Source organism: Pristiophorus japonicus, chromosome X, assembly GCF_044704955.1.
Source record: "Pristiophorus japonicus isolate sPriJap1 chromosome X, sPriJap1.hap1, whole genome shotgun sequence".
Taxonomy (NCBI): domain Eukaryota; kingdom Metazoa; phylum Chordata; class Chondrichthyes; family Pristiophoridae; genus Pristiophorus; species Pristiophorus japonicus.
Window position 1 is genome coordinate 31658102 of NC_092010.1, and position 17332 is coordinate 31675433.

At 47.0% G+C, this 17332-nt stretch overlaps 1 protein-coding gene across 1 annotated transcript in view; it reads right to left on the reverse strand.

Annotated features, from left to right (window-relative positions):
- prph (peripherin) overlaps positions 1-17099 on the reverse strand; it is a 36826-nt gene extending 19727 nt beyond the window's left edge. The window contains exons 1-2 of the mRNA XM_070869341.1: positions 16585-17099; positions 2403-2463 (exon numbers count right to left, since the gene is read on the reverse strand). Of these exons, the coding sequence (XP_070725442.1) occupies positions 2403-2463; positions 16585-17099 (576 nt within the window). The remainder of the gene's footprint in view (positions 1-2402; positions 2464-16584) is intronic.
- Between the last annotated feature and the right edge of the window lie 233 nt (positions 17100-17332).

Genomic DNA, 17332 nt, shown 5'->3' on the forward strand with positions numbered 1-17332 from the left:
CAGCTCTGGGTACAAGAGTCCTGACAGGCCCCAAGGAAATTCAGGGCCAAAGTATAAAACCATCCCCATGTCCCCCAGGCACCATTCATCCGTTAGGACCATATCTTGCTCCCTCAGGTGGAAGGAAGCTTCGAATCCTGATTTCTTTTTTTTATTTATTCGTTCCTGGGATGTGGGCGTCGCTGGCAAGGCCGGCATTTATTGCCCATCCCTAATTGCCCCTTGAGAAGGTGGTGGTGAGCCGCCTTATACAATTGAGTGTCTTCCTAGGCCATTTCAGAGGACAGTTACGAGTCAGCCACGTTGCTGTGGGTCTGGAGTCACATGTAGGCCAGACCGGGTAAGGGCGACAGATTTCCTTCCCTAAAGAACAGTAGTGAACCAGATGGGGTTTTACAACAATCCGGTAGTTTCATGGTCACCACTACTGATACTAGCTTTTTTATTCCACATTTATTTAATTAATTGAATTTAAATACCCCAGCTGCTCATCGAGCCCGTGCCGGCTCTCTGCAAGAGCATTTGAGCTAGTCCCACTCCCCCGCCCTTTCCCTGTAGCCCTGCAATTGCTTTTCCTTCAGGTACTTATCCAACCCCCCCTTTGAAAGCCACGATTGAGTCTGCCTCCACTCGTTGTGTACAAGTTTTTCCTCATGTCGCCTTTAGTTCTTCTGCCAATCTGTGTCCTCTGGTTCTCGATCCTTCCACCAATGGGAACAGTTTCTCTATCTACACTGTCCAAACCCCTCATGATTTTGAACACCTCCATCAAATCTCCTCTCAACCTTCTCTGCTCCAAGGAGAACAACCCCAGCTTCTCCAGTCCATCCACGTAACTGAAGTCCCCATCCCTGGAAACATTCTTGTAAACCTTTTCTGCACCCTCTCTAAGGCCTACACACCCTTCCTAAAGTGTGGTGCCTAGAATTGGACACAATTCTCCAGTTGAGGCCAAACCAGTGTTTTATACAGGTTCACCATAATTTCCACACTTTTGTACTCTGTACCTCGATTCATGAAGCCCAGGATCCCGTAGTTCGTAATGTGAGAGTTTCAGAGTGTCTCTTGTATTTCTTTGTATATTCTGATATGTCTTCTTTTTTCCTCAACCGAGGATTCCCCTCCGCCGTGGTTAACATGGCCCTCGACCGTGTCTGTTCTATTTCCCGCACCTCTGCTCTCACCCCTTCCCCTCCCCCTTGTCCTCACCTTTCACCCCACCAGCCTCCACGTTCAACGGATCATCCTCCATCATTTCCGCCACCTCCAGCGTGATCCCACCACTAATCACATCTTCCCCTCTCCTCCCCTCAGTATTCCGAAGGGACCGCTCCCTCTGCGACACCCTGGTCCATTCCACAGTCACCCCCAGCAACCCCTCCCCTCCCCACAGCACCTTTCCATGCAAGCGCAGGAGATGCAACACCTGCCCTTTTACCTCCTTCCTTCTCACTATCCAGGGCCCCAAACACTCCTTCCAGGTGAAACAGTGATTTACTTGTACTTCTTTCAATTTAGTATACTGTATTCACTGCTCACGATGTGGTCTCCTTTATATTGGGGAGACCAAACGTAGATTGGGTGACTGCTTTGTGGAACACCTCCGTTCAGTCCGTAAGTGTGACCCTGAGTTTCCGGTCGCCTGTCACTTTAATTCTCCACTCCACTCCCACTCCGACCTCTCCATCCTCGGCCTCCTGCACTGTTCCAACGAAGCTCAACGCAAGCTCGAGGAACAGCACCTCATCTTTCGTTTAGGCACTTTACATCCTTCTGAACCCAACATCGAGTTCAACAATTTCAGACCGTAACCGCTGCCCAGACTTTGTTCCCTTTCCTCCCTTTATTTTACAAACCCCCCTTTTTATTTTTATTTTTTTCTCCGTTTCCCATGGCAGCCGGTGATGATCCTGCCATTCACACCCTATCTAGACTCATCTTTTGTTTCCTAACTCCTGCCATTACCATCTCAATTCGGCCCATCATTCCTTTTGTCTCTCTAATCTCTCCTACCTTCCACCCTATCACCGACCTTCTCTTTTGTTCTTTCCTCCCCTCCCCTCCTTCAGGGTCTCAGCACTTCCTCAACAATCTGTTACATCTCGAACTATTGCCAATTCTGACGAAGGGTCATCGACCCGAAACGTTAACTCGGTTTCTCTCTCCACAGATGCTGCCTGACCCGCTGAGATTTCCAGCATTTTGTTTTTATTTCACAGTATTTTGCTTTTGTATCTTGTATATCTTACTGTGCAAGTTATTTGGGTCTTGCAATAAGTGTTGCAGATGTCTGTTTTTTGCACGTGGCCATTTGTACAGGTTTCACTGTATACCCCTTAAGAGTCAAAGCCTGCAGGAGGGGAGGGGAGTTTGTGCATTGCCTGTGGGTCCGAGTCACTCACCTTCCTGAACAGTACCAGATTATTCTCCGCATCCTCTCTCTTCTGGGCTTCCTCTTCCAACCTGCAGCACAAGTACAGGTGAACGTTACTGAGGCTCCCAGCCAGACAATAAAACCTCCAATGCTCCACCCCCGTCTCCACTGAGTTCACCCCCATCTCAGCCATGCTTCTGCAGGGAGGTGTGGAACCTTGAGGCTTCTCCTCTCTCGGTATGGTGCGAACAGCGAAGTAAAAAACTTGGGGGTGGGAAATTCGGTTGGAGGCTTCCTGGGGGCGCTAACAGCGGCGGGTCGGTAAATTTTGCGTCGGGAAATGGTTTGCGACGGCAGCCAAAACATTCAGTTGCTGGGCCCCGAGTGTGGGGCGGAGCGCTAAGGGGGGGGGGCGTTCCACACCTCTCTGAGGGCGCTAGGCCGGGTGAGCAACTGAAAGTCCCCGGCTTCTGAGCACCGAGAGAGAGGCCTCCCTGCAAAAATAAATCGACACAAAAAACCTTCCCGATAAAGTACTCCCCCCCAAATAAAGGTGAATGGCAAAACAATTCAAAGAAATGCTAATCACATTTACCTCACGCAGTCACTCCTCCCCTCACCGCCCCCCGGGACAGCTCTGCACGCCAGCTTTCTCTGGCGGGGTCACTAGGGGGCGCTATGGGTGCCGCTCCAAGCAAATATCGCATCGCTGTCGATACCGGGGGCGTTGCACACCAGCGCAATGCTCCCGGTAATACTGCTCAGCACCGTCGGTACCGACACACTGAATGTGCCGAACGGCACCAATACTGGCGCTCGCGGCTCCGACCCCTTCAGTGCCCCTGTTCCCACCCTTCCCAGGGGCGCTAAGCGACCGAATTTCTCCCCCTTGCACTTTTATCACACCATAGCGCGTCTCCAAATGCTTCGTAATGAATGACTTCGAAGGCAGCAGGCGTTTTGCGCACAGCAGGATCACACCACAAAAATGCCATGTGGTTAACGGCTTTGGCGGTGTTTTCCAAGGGAGAAATGTTGGCCAGGACACCAGGTAAACTACCTGCACTTGTTTGAGCAGTGCCGTGGGATCTTCAATGTCCACCTGAACCAACGGAGCTCTGTTTTAACAGCCCGGCCAAAAAAGCAGCACCTCCGACAATGCAGCACTCCCTCAGTACTGCACTGGAGCATCAGTCTGGATTACCAGCTGATGTCCTGGAGTGGGACCCAACCTCCCATAACCTCCTGACTCAGGGGCAACCACGCTACCAACTGAGCCAAGCACTTGCAAGCTAATACCAGAGAAACCCATGTCTGTATTCCGAGGGTTCGTGTCAGATTAAAACAAAATTCCTCTTGTCAACCAGTAGGGGTCTCTGTTGGCCAATTGTTTTGGGAGACTGTTGCTAGGAGACCCGAGTACTCAGGATTCAAAATAGGCCCCCAAATGATGTCCCCCTCCTCTCCTGTGGGCACTCTATCTTGCTGGGGTGCAGGCTGTGGTTCCACGGGTGCCAACAGCCTTCTTGTACCTCACCCAAGTTGACCATTGGCGACATTTGAACTTCAGCAGCTCGTGACAGCGGGCTATTTCACCATGGAGGGCATCGCAGCCAACCCCATTCCTGTCCTCGCCGACACTCTCCAGTGGGAGTCACTGCTTAGCGACCAGGAGCAGGGATCCTGGCTGCTTTATCCCCTCCCTGGCCTAGATCAATTGCAGGGCCTCTCTGCAGGCTCAGCTAACTCGGCGCAGGCCAGGAATTGAATCTGGGGCCTACCTGATCTCTATGACTTGAGCACTGTAATTAAACCATCGAGGGGACTATTAGTGACAGGAACACTAACATCTTGTGATCTGAATTTAGTAGCACATCAATCCAGGCCCAGCTCGTTGACTTAACTAAGTTCCTACGGTACAGTAAATAGGATGCACCTCCAACTTTATTGGGAGAGAACTAATTTGGACCCCAAACTCCCAGACGTATTTATCAGTAGGACTTGGAAAACTAAAGGATCTAGGAAAAGAAAAGCTGTTCATTTACAAACAGCTCCCACCACTTAACAATGTTGCATGGTGTCTCTGGGTTTAAAAAAAAATAGTTTAACCTCTGAATCCTGACTGCCTAAAAACATGTTCCCACATAGTCAGACTACGGAAAAGAGTCAGCATTCGTGATGTAATTCCCGGAAGCAACAGCATGAAGGAAGAGTTGCTCTGGTTGCTGTGTGTAGTGGCACGTTCATTTTGAATGCATTTACAATGGAGCGACTCAATAGCGGCCTGAATAGTTCGGCCACCCACCTCTCATGTTTTAACTTGCTACCGGCTGAGTGGTTTCATATTAAAATTCAGTGTTCAAAAATGTGACCTCCCGCCTCGAGACTTCATCCTGCTAGCAATGCTTTGCATGTTCTGGGTCTCCAGAAGTAGTCATGCCACCTCATGTAGACTGAGGTTTCTGCCTCCAAAGCAGTATAAGTGGGCTATTAGATAAGCAGAAGGGTTTTGTTTGCCAGTACCCCTTCATCCCTTCCTCTCCTTCCTGGAATCTACTTCCCAGGACACCAGAAGCCCTCCACTACCACGGTTAAGTGACCATTCTTCACGTGTTAGCCTTGACAATGAGCTTCAGCGGCTTATCCAACCGTGGAGGGCAACACAACTGACCCAAAACCCTGTCCTCAACCAACAACAATAATTTGCATTTATATAGCGCCATTAACGTAGTTAAAAAGTCCCAAGGCGCTCCACAGGAGCGTTATCAAACAAAATTTGACACCGAGCCACATAAGGAGATATTAGGGCAGATAAACAAAAGCTTGGTCAAAGAGGAAGGTGTCATGTATCTTACATTATTATTTATAACTGTATCCTAACATGCTAGACATGACTGTAATAAGATATGACCTGTAACCACCAGCATACCTTACCACCAGGGGTGCACTTGCAAGAGACAGGTATATAAGGACAGGTCTCAGGCAAGTGCAGCATTCCAGAGCTGTGAAATAAAGGTGCAGGTCCAGAGTGACCTTGACTTCACTACATGCCTCGTGTGAATCTGTACTGAGGGGACAGGACTTTACAGAAGGTTTTAAGAAGCGTCTTAAAGGAGGAAAGAGAGGTGGAGAGGCGGAGCGGTTTAGGGAGAGAGTTCCAGAGCGTAGGGCCTCAGCACCAAGATCTGTGGCTAACAGCAGCTTAATATGGGCTTAAACGTTATACGTGGCAATGAGGCTTCGTGGTACGTGCCTAAGTGGCTCACAGAGACAAAAAAATGTGGGCACTGCTGTGTTCGTTAAACTAAGGTAGGAAAGGTGTGCTCCTCTGCAGTATGAGCCATCTATGGCCGTACCCAGCGCAGGCTCAGAAAGGTAACTTTGTTGTGTTAACTCTTCTGCATTCAAGAGTAAAGCTGACTCAATCACTCTGGATGGTTGTCTATATGGACAAGCAAGGAGCCTCAACACTCTCGGAACCCGGAGAATGGGAGGTGCGACAAATGTATTTATTTATTTGCCAGTGTTATTCTAAGTCCTGTTGCCCTTCTTTTTCAATGTGGATAATTCACGTTTAACTTTGTGTACAACAGACCCTGTGCACAAAAGCCTCAGTGATCGTGTCAGGAATCACTGGTGGGTTGTTGCAAAGGCCCAACAATGGGGAACTGTGCTGCCTGGTGAAGTACCGGGCCACACAGACCAGGGTGGTCTTGGCTGAGGAAGGAATGCTCGCTCGGAGATCCGACCAAAGGCAATGAAATGAATAACCAGTCAGTAACTGGGCCTTAGCTGGAGTGGAGGTAGAGGTGCCTCAGTGATCGCCAGGCTAGAGAGAAGAGAAAAATAATCCTATGGTCCCACTCCTGATCCCGAAAAAACAACACCTCGAGTAATGCAGCAGAACTCCTGCAGTGCATGGACATGTCAGCATAGATTATGTGTATAAATCACAGAGCTCAACTTGCACCCACAATCTTCTGCCAACTGAACCAAGCTAAATCATCACCCCCGGCAACCAAATTTTAATTTGAATTAAGTTTACGGTTAAAAGTTAATTTGTTTATTTGTCGGTTTTAGTGCCCCTTTAATAAGGGGGCACTTGATTTATGGTTTCAACTTAAAATAGTTGTAGAGCTGTTGCACTGTGAGTGGCTTAGCCAGTCACGTGATGTTCACAAGACTCAATAATTGGGTCTGGGTCATCTACGATGAGGGATGCAGTTGTGAGCCTACTGGATGAACTGGTAATGTGTAGTTTGATTGTTAAACCTTTGTTAATAAACCAACTAGCTCTTCATTAAAAAAACATTTTTTTAAAACACACATCTCCCACTCAGTTCTTTTAACTTTGTATAACATTTTACAGTAATATCAAAATATGACAACAACAATAGAAAAATCCACACTGTCCCAGGAACCAGTACCCACTTTCCCTCCCCTACCAATGTCTCTGTCCTAAATGTTCCTTTCATCAGTTAAACAGGCTATGGGAAGCCTAAAAATATTTCAGTTAAAAACAAAGGTAAGAGTTTATGAAGCGATGGTTGTCCCATATTATTATACGGAGCCAAGGGTTGGAACACGAGAAATGGTGACGAGGAAACGATACTAACAGCAGAGATGGGTTGGTTGAGAGGAATACTGGGAGTATCCAGGATGCAAAGAATCAAGAATAGTATAATGAGAACATGGCTTGGACAAGAAACAACGCTTATACAGCAGGTCCAAGAAAGATGGTTTGGGCATGTTACAACGGCTAGGATACCTCTCATCGTCCTGTGTGCAGAGGCACTTGGAGCAAGGAGCCAAGGAAGACCAAGGCAGCATTGGATAGACAATGTCAAGAGCATATTGTCACACAAAGGGATACAGATGACTGAAGCAGCCAGGCCAGTTCAGAACCCAGTGAATAGTGAATTAATTCGGCCCCATTGTCACTGCTGAGCTGACGGACAGGAACTGAGTAGCAGTTATAACCTGGTTCTAACATAAGAAATAGGAGCAGGAGTAGGTCATTCGGCCCCTCGAGCCTGCTCCACCATTCAATAAGATCATGGCTGATCTGATCATGGACTCGGCTCCACTTCCCTGCCCACTCCCCATAACCCTTTACTCCCTTATCGCTCAAAAATCTGTCTATCTCCGCCTTAAATATATTCAATGACCCAGCCTCCACAGCTCTCTGGGGTAGAAAATTCCAAAGATTTACGCCCCTCTGAGAGAAGAAATTCCTCCTCACCTCCATTTTAAAAGGGCAGCCCCTTAATTTGAGACTATGCCCTCTAGTTTTAGATTCCCCCACGAGGGGAAACATCCTCTCTGCATCTACCCTGTCAAGCCCCTTCATAATTCTATACGTTTCTATGAGATTATCCCTCATTCTTTATAAGAATGAGGGGTGATCTCATAGAACAGTATTGCCAAGGGTTCTAATATCCTGGCTATTAGAAGTAGTGCATAGATTAGTGCATAGATTAGCTTTATCTATGCCATTTAGCATCTTGCACACTTTTGTAAGGTCCTCTTTCACTCACCTCCTTTCAAGGATAATCATCACAGGCAGTCTCTCGGAATCGAGGAAGACTTGCTTCCACTCCTGAAGTGAGTTCTCTGGTGGCTGAACAGTCCAATACGAGAGCCACAGACTCTGTCACAGGTGGGACAGATAGTCGTTGAGGGAAAGGGTGGGTGGGACAGGTTTGCCGCACGCTCTTTCCGCTGCCTGCGCTTGATTTCTGCATGCTCTCGCCGTTGAGACTCGAGGTGCTCAGCTCCCTCCCGGATGCACTTCCTCCACTTAGGGCGGTCTTGGGCCAGGGACTCCCAGGTGTCAGTGGGGATGTTGCACTTTATCAGGGAGGCTTTGAGGATGTCCCTGTAGCGTTTCCGCTGCCCACCTTTGGCTTGTTTGCCGTGAAGGAGCTCCGAGTAGAGCACTTGTTTTGGGAGTCTTGTGTCTGGCATGCGGACAATGTGGCCTGCCCAGCAGAGCTGATCAAGTGTGGTCAGTGCTTCAATACTGGGGATGTTAGCCTGAATGAGGACGCTGATGTTGGTGCGTCTGTCCTCCCAGGGGAATTGTAGGATCTTGCAGAGACATCGTTGGTGATATTTCTCCAGCAACTTGAGGTGTCTACTGTACATGGTCCATGTACAGTAATAGACCCACAGTTTCTCCAATAAATCCTGTACACCATCTCCAGGGTTTTCCTTATATCTTGGTGACCTAAACTGAAGCCAGTCCTTGAGGTGTGGTCTGAACGGGGCACTGTATAGTTTTAGCTCGAATCCAATGGAACCCCATGCCCTTTAAACCCACCCTGAAGATCTCATTCATTTCCCAGAAGAGGACCCAGTCAATGGAGCAACACTAAAAGCATCAGGCTCCTGGAGCTATTTTGCTGATTTGATCCCAATGTCTCATTATCGTTCCTTATTTCATTGATTCCTATAAAAACGCAACAGGTAACACGTGGAACTACACTGCTCAGTGGCAAATGAAACCCCACTATTTAAAAAAAAGGAGGGAGAGAGAAAACAGGGAACTACAGACCGGTTAGCCTAACATCAGTAGTAGGGAACATGCTAGAGTCTATTATAAAGGATGTGATAACGGGACACTTAGAAAATATCAACGGGATTAGACAAAGTCAACATGGATTTATGAAAGGAAAATCGCGTTTGACAAAGCTACTGGAGTTTTTTGAGGATGTAACTGATAGAATAGATAAGGGAGAACCAGTGGATGTAGTGTATTTAGATTTTCAGAAGGCCTTTGATAAAGTCCCACATAAGAGGTAAGTGTGCAAAATTAAAGCTCATAGGATTGGGGGTAATATACTGGCTTTGATTGAAAATTGGTTAACTGACAGGAAACAGAGAGTAGGAATAAACGGGTCTTTTTCGGGCTGGCGGGCAGTGACTAGTGGGGTTCACAGGGATCAGTGCATGGGCCCCAGCTATTCACAATATATATATAAATGATTTGGATGAGGGAACTAAATGTAATATTTCCAAGTTTGCTAGATAGGTTGAGTGAGTGGGAAAACACATGGCAAATGCAGTACAATGTGTTGCCTGAGGAAAAGATTGTTCGAAGACCAGGCCCTCAAATATACCACCAAGCTCATGGTCTACAGGGTTGTAGTAATACCCGCACTCCTGTATGGCTCAGAGATAGGGACCATGTACAGTAGACACCTCAGGTCGCTGGAGAAATGCCACCAACGATGCTCCGCAAGATCCTACAAAACCCCTAGATGCACCAACATTAGTGTCCTCGTCCAGGCCACATCTCCAGCATTGAAGCACTGACCACACTTGATCAGCTCCGCTGGGCAGGCCACATTGTCTGCATGCCAGACACGAGACTCCCAAAGCAGGCACTCTACTCGGAACTCTTTCATGGCAAACGAGCCAAAGGTGAGCAGAGGAAACCCTCAAAGCCTCCCTGATAAAGTGCAACATCCCCATTGACACCTGGGAGTCCCTGGCCAAAGACCGCCCTAAGTGGAGGAAGTGCATCCGGGAGGGCGCTGAGCACCTCGAGTCTTGTCGCTGAGAGCATGCAGAAATCAAGGGCAGGCAGCGGAAAGAGCGTGTGGCAAAACTGTCCCACCCTCCCTTACCCTCAACGACTATCTGTCCCACCTGTGACAGGGACTGTGGCTCTCATATTGGACTGTTCAGCTGCCTAAGGACTCATTCTAAGAGTGGAAGCAAGTCTTCCTCGATTCCGAGGGACAGCCTATGATGATGATGACCACAGGGATCAGTGCTTGGGCCCCAGCTATTCACAATATATATAAATGACTTGGATGAGGGAACCAAATGTAATATTTCCAAGTTTGCTGACAACACAAAACTAGGTGGGATTGTGAGTTGTGAGGAGGATGCAAAGATGCTGCAAGGCGATTTAGATAGGTTGAGTGAGTGGGCAAACACATGACATACGCAGTATAATGCGGATAAATATGAAGTTATTCACTTTGATAGGAAAAACATAAAGACAAAGTATTATTTAAATGGTGATAGCTTGGGAAATGTCGATGTACAGAGGGACCTGAGTGTCCTTGTACACCAGTCATTGAAAGCAAACATGCAGGTGCAGCAAGCAGTTAGGAAGGCTGATGGTATGTTGGCCTTCATTGCAAGAGGATTTGAGTACAGGAGCAAGGATGTCTTACTACAGTTATACAGGGCCTTGGTGAGACCGCACCTGAAGTATTGTGTGCAGTTTTGGTCTCCTTACCTAAGAAAGGATATACTTGCCATAGAGGGAGTGCAGCGAAGGTTCACCAGACTGATTCCTGGGATGGCAGGACTGTCGTATGAGGAAAGATTGGGTCGACTAGGCCTGTATTCACTAGAGTTTAGAAGAATGAGAGGGTATCTCATTGAAACGTATAAAATTCTGACGGGGTTGGATAGACTGGATGTGGGGAGGATGTTTCCCCTGGCTGGGAAGTCTAGAACAAGGGGTCACAGTCTCAGGATACGGGGGAGGAAATTTAGGACCAAGATGAGGAGAAATATCTTCACTCAGAGGGTGGTGAACCTGTGGAATTCTCTACCACAGAAGGCTGTGGAGGCCAAGTCACTGAATATATTTAAGAGGGAGATAGATAGATTTCTAGACACAAAAGGCATCAAGGGGTATGGGGAGAAAGCGGGAATATGGTGTTGAGATAGAGGATCAGCCATGATCATATTGAATGGTGGTGCAGACTCGAGGGGCCAAATGGCCGACTACTGCTCCTATTTTCTATGTTTCAGTTTCTATGTTTCAGTGTCTGGGGGCGGACAAGCATTTGTCTAAACAGAGGTTAATATACAATTGGCATATCGACATTTGCCTTTCTGATGAGTTGATCAATTCACAGTCACGTATCTGGTATTATTCTCGACTGTCACATTACCATTACATTTTATTTTATGCAACAGTGAAGCTGAAAACAAACACATATGGAAGGTCAGTGTGCTGGAGAGACACGCCCGGCTTTAATGTGTCAGAACAATGATTTGCTTTGCTTTTTGATATTTGCACAGATGAGTGAGGTTGCAGGATGGAAAGCTGGACACTAAAAGGGAAACGCCTTCAATTAGTCTACACGTCAATAATGGAACAGACTAATAAATGAGAGAAAATGGTGCCTTTGAGAAACATTTAACAGGAGGCCACAGTTAATGGGACCACAAACGGGGTGAAAGATTAATGGTTAACGGGAAGTACTTGCCCAGGTCTGAATTCCCAATCCATAGAGTCCTTCAGTTAAGGATGAAAAACAATTTTAACCTAACTCGCAAGGTGGGAAACCCATGGGATTGGGTTTCAATGGAGAGTAAAATTGGGCGGGGTGTAAAATGAGCATTGCACCTAATCTCGTCAGTCTCCCAACAGGAGGGTTAGATTAAAATTGCCTCCAACGTTTCTGATTTCATGGTCAAGGCTAACGCACATAGAGAACTACTGGCTCTTATTTCGAAGTCAATGGCCCAAGGGTGGATTTTTTTCATGGCTGCTCAAATTCGACTTTAGATATAGTTAGTGGAATATGCTTATGACAGACCTTGATTATTTTGTCGCAGTTTGTGTAACCATTAGTTACCCAACAGGAAAGGTCTATCTGACAGATGAGATGAAGAATTAAGTCAGGCTCGTTCAAGCCCTTGTTAATATGGCTTCCCTCGTTTCCAAACTGTGGAACTGAGAGAGCTTGATGTGCCTGCACCCTGCCAAACACCAAGTACCTCAAAATGTCTGCTGTGCCAAGTGTTGACCTTCAGCTGTCTAGCTGTCAGCCACATCTCTTGACAAGGTTGAGAATTGTGGGCGGTCCCTCAAGCTGTTTATACCGCACCTTTTACATCCTCAGTACGTCCCAACGCGCTTTGCAGCCAATGAATTACTTTCGAATTACAGTTATATAGGAAAATGCCAATTTGCACCCAGCAAGGTCCCACAAACAGCATCTGAGACAAATCATCAGTAGTGTTGGTTACAGGAGAAATATTTGCCAGGACAACTCCCTGTTCTTCTTCAAGTAGTGTTATGGGATTTTTTTACGTCCACCTAAACAGGCAGATGGAGCCTTGGTCTCATCCAAAAGATGGCACCTCCCATAATATAGCGCTCCCTCTGTACTGCACTGGATTGTCAATCTAGATCACGAGCTTAACTGCGAGAGGCTTGAACCCTCAGCCTTGTAAGTGCATCACCAACTGAGCCAAGCTTACACTTTACCAACAGTTCTCTAATGACCAAGTGTGACCATTAGTAACCATGGGTAGCCACACTGTGGAGTTGGTGATGCTGCTCTGGGTGTGAGTGGGAAATGATTAAATAATAGAGCGGTGGATGCAATCAGTCCACTTCATCTTGACAATAAAAGAGATCAAGAATCCCAGATGTGGTTATTTGATATCTCAATCTATTTTGCGTACTGGAACGAAAACACTAACTATTTGCCCTATCAAACATCTTCAATGATGAGCAGAGCATTTCCATGGAAACGATACATGCACTAAACCTGAAGCCAGTTATTGTTTTTAGCCTCATTGACTGAGTGCCAGAAAAGCAGAAGCCTTCGACCATTCGCTTTTACAGTACTTTGCCTTTGAAACCTTTTGATTTATATGGTGTCCAACTGAAACATAGTGGCCGGATTTTGCGGTCATGGGCAATCGAATAGCGGCAGTCGTTCATTACACCTGCCCACGGACTTTCTGTGGGCTTTTCTATGGCACTTGCAGTGATTAGAAATCCATTTCAGCGCCGCGCCCTTTACAACAACAACTTGTATTTATATAGCGCCTTTAACGTAGTGAAACGTCCCAAGGCGCTTCACAGGAATATTGTAAGACAAAAAATTTGACACCGAGCCACTTAAGGAAAAATTAGGACAATTGACAAAAGCTTGGTCAAAGAGGTAGGTTTTAAGGAGCGTCTTAAATGAGGAAAGAGAGTTAGAGAGGCGGTGAGGTTTAGGGAGGGAGTTCCAGAGCTTGGGGCCCAGGCAACAGAAGGCACGGCCACCGATGGTAGAGTGATTATAATCAGGGATGCTCAAGAGGGCAGAATTAGAGGACACCTGTGTGAACAGGACAAGCAACTGTGTGTCTCCTTAACCAATCAGATTGAAGAACTCTTACTGAGCTATGCAGAGTCGGAACCAGAAGTGTAAATTAAAATAGTTAATTCAATGCCTAATCATGTACAGAAAGCGAGATAAAGAGAGGGAAAGAAAGATGGGATTAAGAGAAAGAGTGATAAAAGAGACAGATGAAAAAGTTAAAACAAAATGTATTTATATTCTTTTATTTTTTTAAATCTCCAACAATAATTACAATCGGAAGGAATGAGACTCCACACTTGTAAAAGTTGATTTTCAGTCCCAGAGAGGTTATTTGGCAGTAATTAGGACTTACCACGCCGTTAAACATGTACTTATGCTGGAAAGGACAAGCCCTAACTTTTTCTGCAGTGTTTAGTGGGTATCTGGTGGGTAAGTACCCCAACCTCATGCCCTTCCATATGTTTCAATGCCGAGTCTCTCGTTATTTTGACCGCAAAATATGGGCCACTGTATTGGGCAACACCTTGAAGAGTTGACTTGTGGCCACAAAGTTGCTTCATAAAGATGGTAGATAGCACATCTCTTTTCAACATGAAGTCTGTGGATCCCTGACCCATTGATGTAGCATATTCTACACTGAGTTCCCTCTCTGTTATATTCTCCCTGTCTAGTCTCCCAAGTCAAACCTATCCTGTAAATGAGAGAGTAGATCATGTACTCCCAGGCCTCCACCAATGCTGTTCTGTAATCAGCCACTAGGAGGCGCTGGAAAGCAGCCCTGTGATTACTTTCCCTGTAATTTTCCCTCCCTGTGGCGAAGCATCTAGTTTCTTCTTCCCTCAATCCCCACCACCTCCGCAATGTTCCCCCTTCCTTTCCTGAACTCATGCTGGGAATATTGTTCCACTTACTCTTCCAGGTGCCCATTCTTCATGGGTCCGCGTTGACAATCAGTGGCAACAGTCTTTTCCACCATGAAGGGCATCACAATCGAGCCTGGTCAGATCTTCATCCAATGTCCACATAAACACATCTTCCAGCAGGGACAGCAATCAGGAATGGGAACCCTGGCCGTGATCAGTTAACACAGTGCAGAGCAGGGAATCAAGCCTGGGACCTTCTGGTCTGCATAGCTCAGGTGCAAAGATTCCTCCCCGCCCCCCCCCCCCCTCTCCTTTCCTCTTTCTTGGTTCCCGCATACCATTGACCAAGAGGGCAGGTGGGTGAGTTGCTCTCAGACCATTCTGAGACAAACCAATGGAATATGGCGGGGGGGGGGGTGACGTTCCACCTGACTTTTGTTCCCTCCTTGTGAGGAAGCACCTGAACGCCACTCTGTGTCTCCCTACACTGGCCCGGCTGAGATAGGGAACTCGCCAGGACTCACCAGGTGGAGAATCGCTGCCAAACATTCACATCTTTCCGCTCTGTGGCACAATGATCGGTGTACCAAGCCCCCTATGTCATACCATTTTTCTTATCACTGCTGGAAAATATGACTGGGAAGGATTGTGGAAAATAACAAGGCCCATGTTATTTGCCCATTTTATTGTTGTTGAAAGGTTTTGTTGGGTTTTGTAAATTAAGAATTTTTATCAACAGCAAAGATCATTTGGCCCAATAAACCTGTCCCTTTTTCATAGATCAACCTTCTGACCATATCCCTTAATCCCTTCTTCAGACACACATAGCTAGACATTAGAACACAGAAAGGTAGAAACATAGAAAATAGGTGCAGGAGCAGGCCAAAAAAACAACTTTCTGTGGTAGAGAATTCCACAGGTTCATCACTCTCTGGGTGAAAAAGTTTCTCCTCATCTCGGTCCTATATGGCTTACCCCTTATCCTTCGACTATGACCCTTGGTTCTGGACTTCCCCAACATCGGGAACATTCTTCCTGCATCTAACCTGACCAGTCCTGTCATATTTTTATATGCTTCTATAAGATCCCCTCTAATTCTTCAAAAATACAGTGAGCATAAGCCTAGCCGATCTAGTCTTTCTTCATATGTCAGTCCTACCATCCAGTCCATGGTTCAACCTCCATCTGAGCAAATAGTCCTAACCACATTTACCCACCCTGTTCCCATATCCCTTCAACTCCTTTTCCCCCTCTCCAATCTAACCTTGAACGTGGACATCGTTTCTGCCTCAACCACGAACCCTGAAAGTGAATTCTGCAGACTCACAACTCTCTCTGTGTGAAGAAGTTTCTCCCACCCTCTGTCCTGAATCTCTCACATTTACTTGTCTCTTGCCCCCATTTATACTGCCCCTTTCATTGTCCTTCCCACAACCCAATTCCGAACTGACTCCAAACTTCCTTGCATTTAGCTCGTGCCCCCTTTGCCACGCTGAACATTTTGCCTGGATCAACTTTATCAATTTCCTTCACAATCTGCAAAACTTCAATTCGGTCACCTGGATCTCTCCCCTTTTCCGAAGAAAACAAGCCCAACTTTCTTAACTTGTCTTACCTTTTATTTTCGATCATTTTTATGCCATTTAATTTCTTACCATCTCAACTGGCCTTTTAAACTATTCCCTTAGTTTATTTCAGTCTGTTGGAAGTCACTCCGATGACCACCTTCAGAACTCTGGTTTGTCAGATCTCCCAATCCCAAACGTTTTCTTTCCGCACTTTCTATCATTTTTTTATTGCAACATTCTAAAAAAAAATGTGCCCAATTACTTGAAAGGGGGTTGTACAAAAATGTCTGTCCCAGGCAAGTTCAGAGATCTCAGGCCACGTGTGAAATAAAGCTTGACCTTTGTCCATCTCCCTGCTTTGTGCTACTTTCCCATTTGTAACGGTTCTGTATTGTGCTCTCAGCCCCTCCCCTTCTTACAATTCGATTGGTGAAACATTCTAACCCTTTCAAAAAAATCCTGGAAAAAAAACAGATATTCTATTGCATATTTGCAATCCCATTGTACTAAAGCATCTCACTGGGAGAACACGTTGCAGAAGACATGCAGATTACCTTTGCAGGGAGATTTTGTTCTTAAATAAAAATGGTTTTGGGACAAGACCAGTCCCGCCCTTAGATCCTGTTTTAAAATGCAGAAAATGTGAGGCTCAGATTTTTTTTTTTTGAAAAGCCTCGTTCCTTTGTACCACGGTCTCTTACCGTTGCCTGAAGTTGTGCAGATCTTCGGCCAGGTTGTCCTTTTCCACCTGGACACGGTCTCTATCCTTGACCACCAGGTCCAGCTGCCTCTTCAGCTCCCTGATCTCCTGTAGGTAGACATCTCCAGCCCTGCTCGGCTCCTTGGACCTCAGCTGGGTGAGCTCGGCCACCAGCACGGCGTTCTGCTGCTCCAGGAACCTCACCTTGTCGATGAAGTTGGCGAAGCGGTCGTTCAGCTCCTGCAGCTCCACCTTCTCGTTGGTGCGAGTGGTCAGGAACTCCTGGTTGAGGGCGTCCGCCACCGAGAAGTCCACCTTGTCGTAGGAGATCCTGGTCGCGGCTGGAGTGCTGGACCGGTGGCGGTAGGAGGTGCTTCTGGTCGTGGACAGAGAGGATGGAGAGCTCAGCAGGCGCCCGGAGCTGGACAGCCTGGAGACCGAGATGGGGGACACGGAGGGACCCCCGAATGTCCTCCTGTAAGAGGCTGTGTTGCTGGAAAGCCGATAGGAAGACATGCTGTGGGATGGGAGGGTGTTCTGAGCGCAGACCAAGGCTGGGAACAGGCTGAGTGGAAAAGAGCCTCACCTCTTCAGGTTCTTTATAAGGACTTCACTGGATGGCTGACCACGCCTTCTGCGGTGAATCGCGCCCCTGTTCACACACAGCTCTGGCTGGCGGCCAGCCCCTTACACATCACGGCGCTTGAACTGTGAGATTTCAGCTCTGGCAATGCGATGGAGATTTAAAC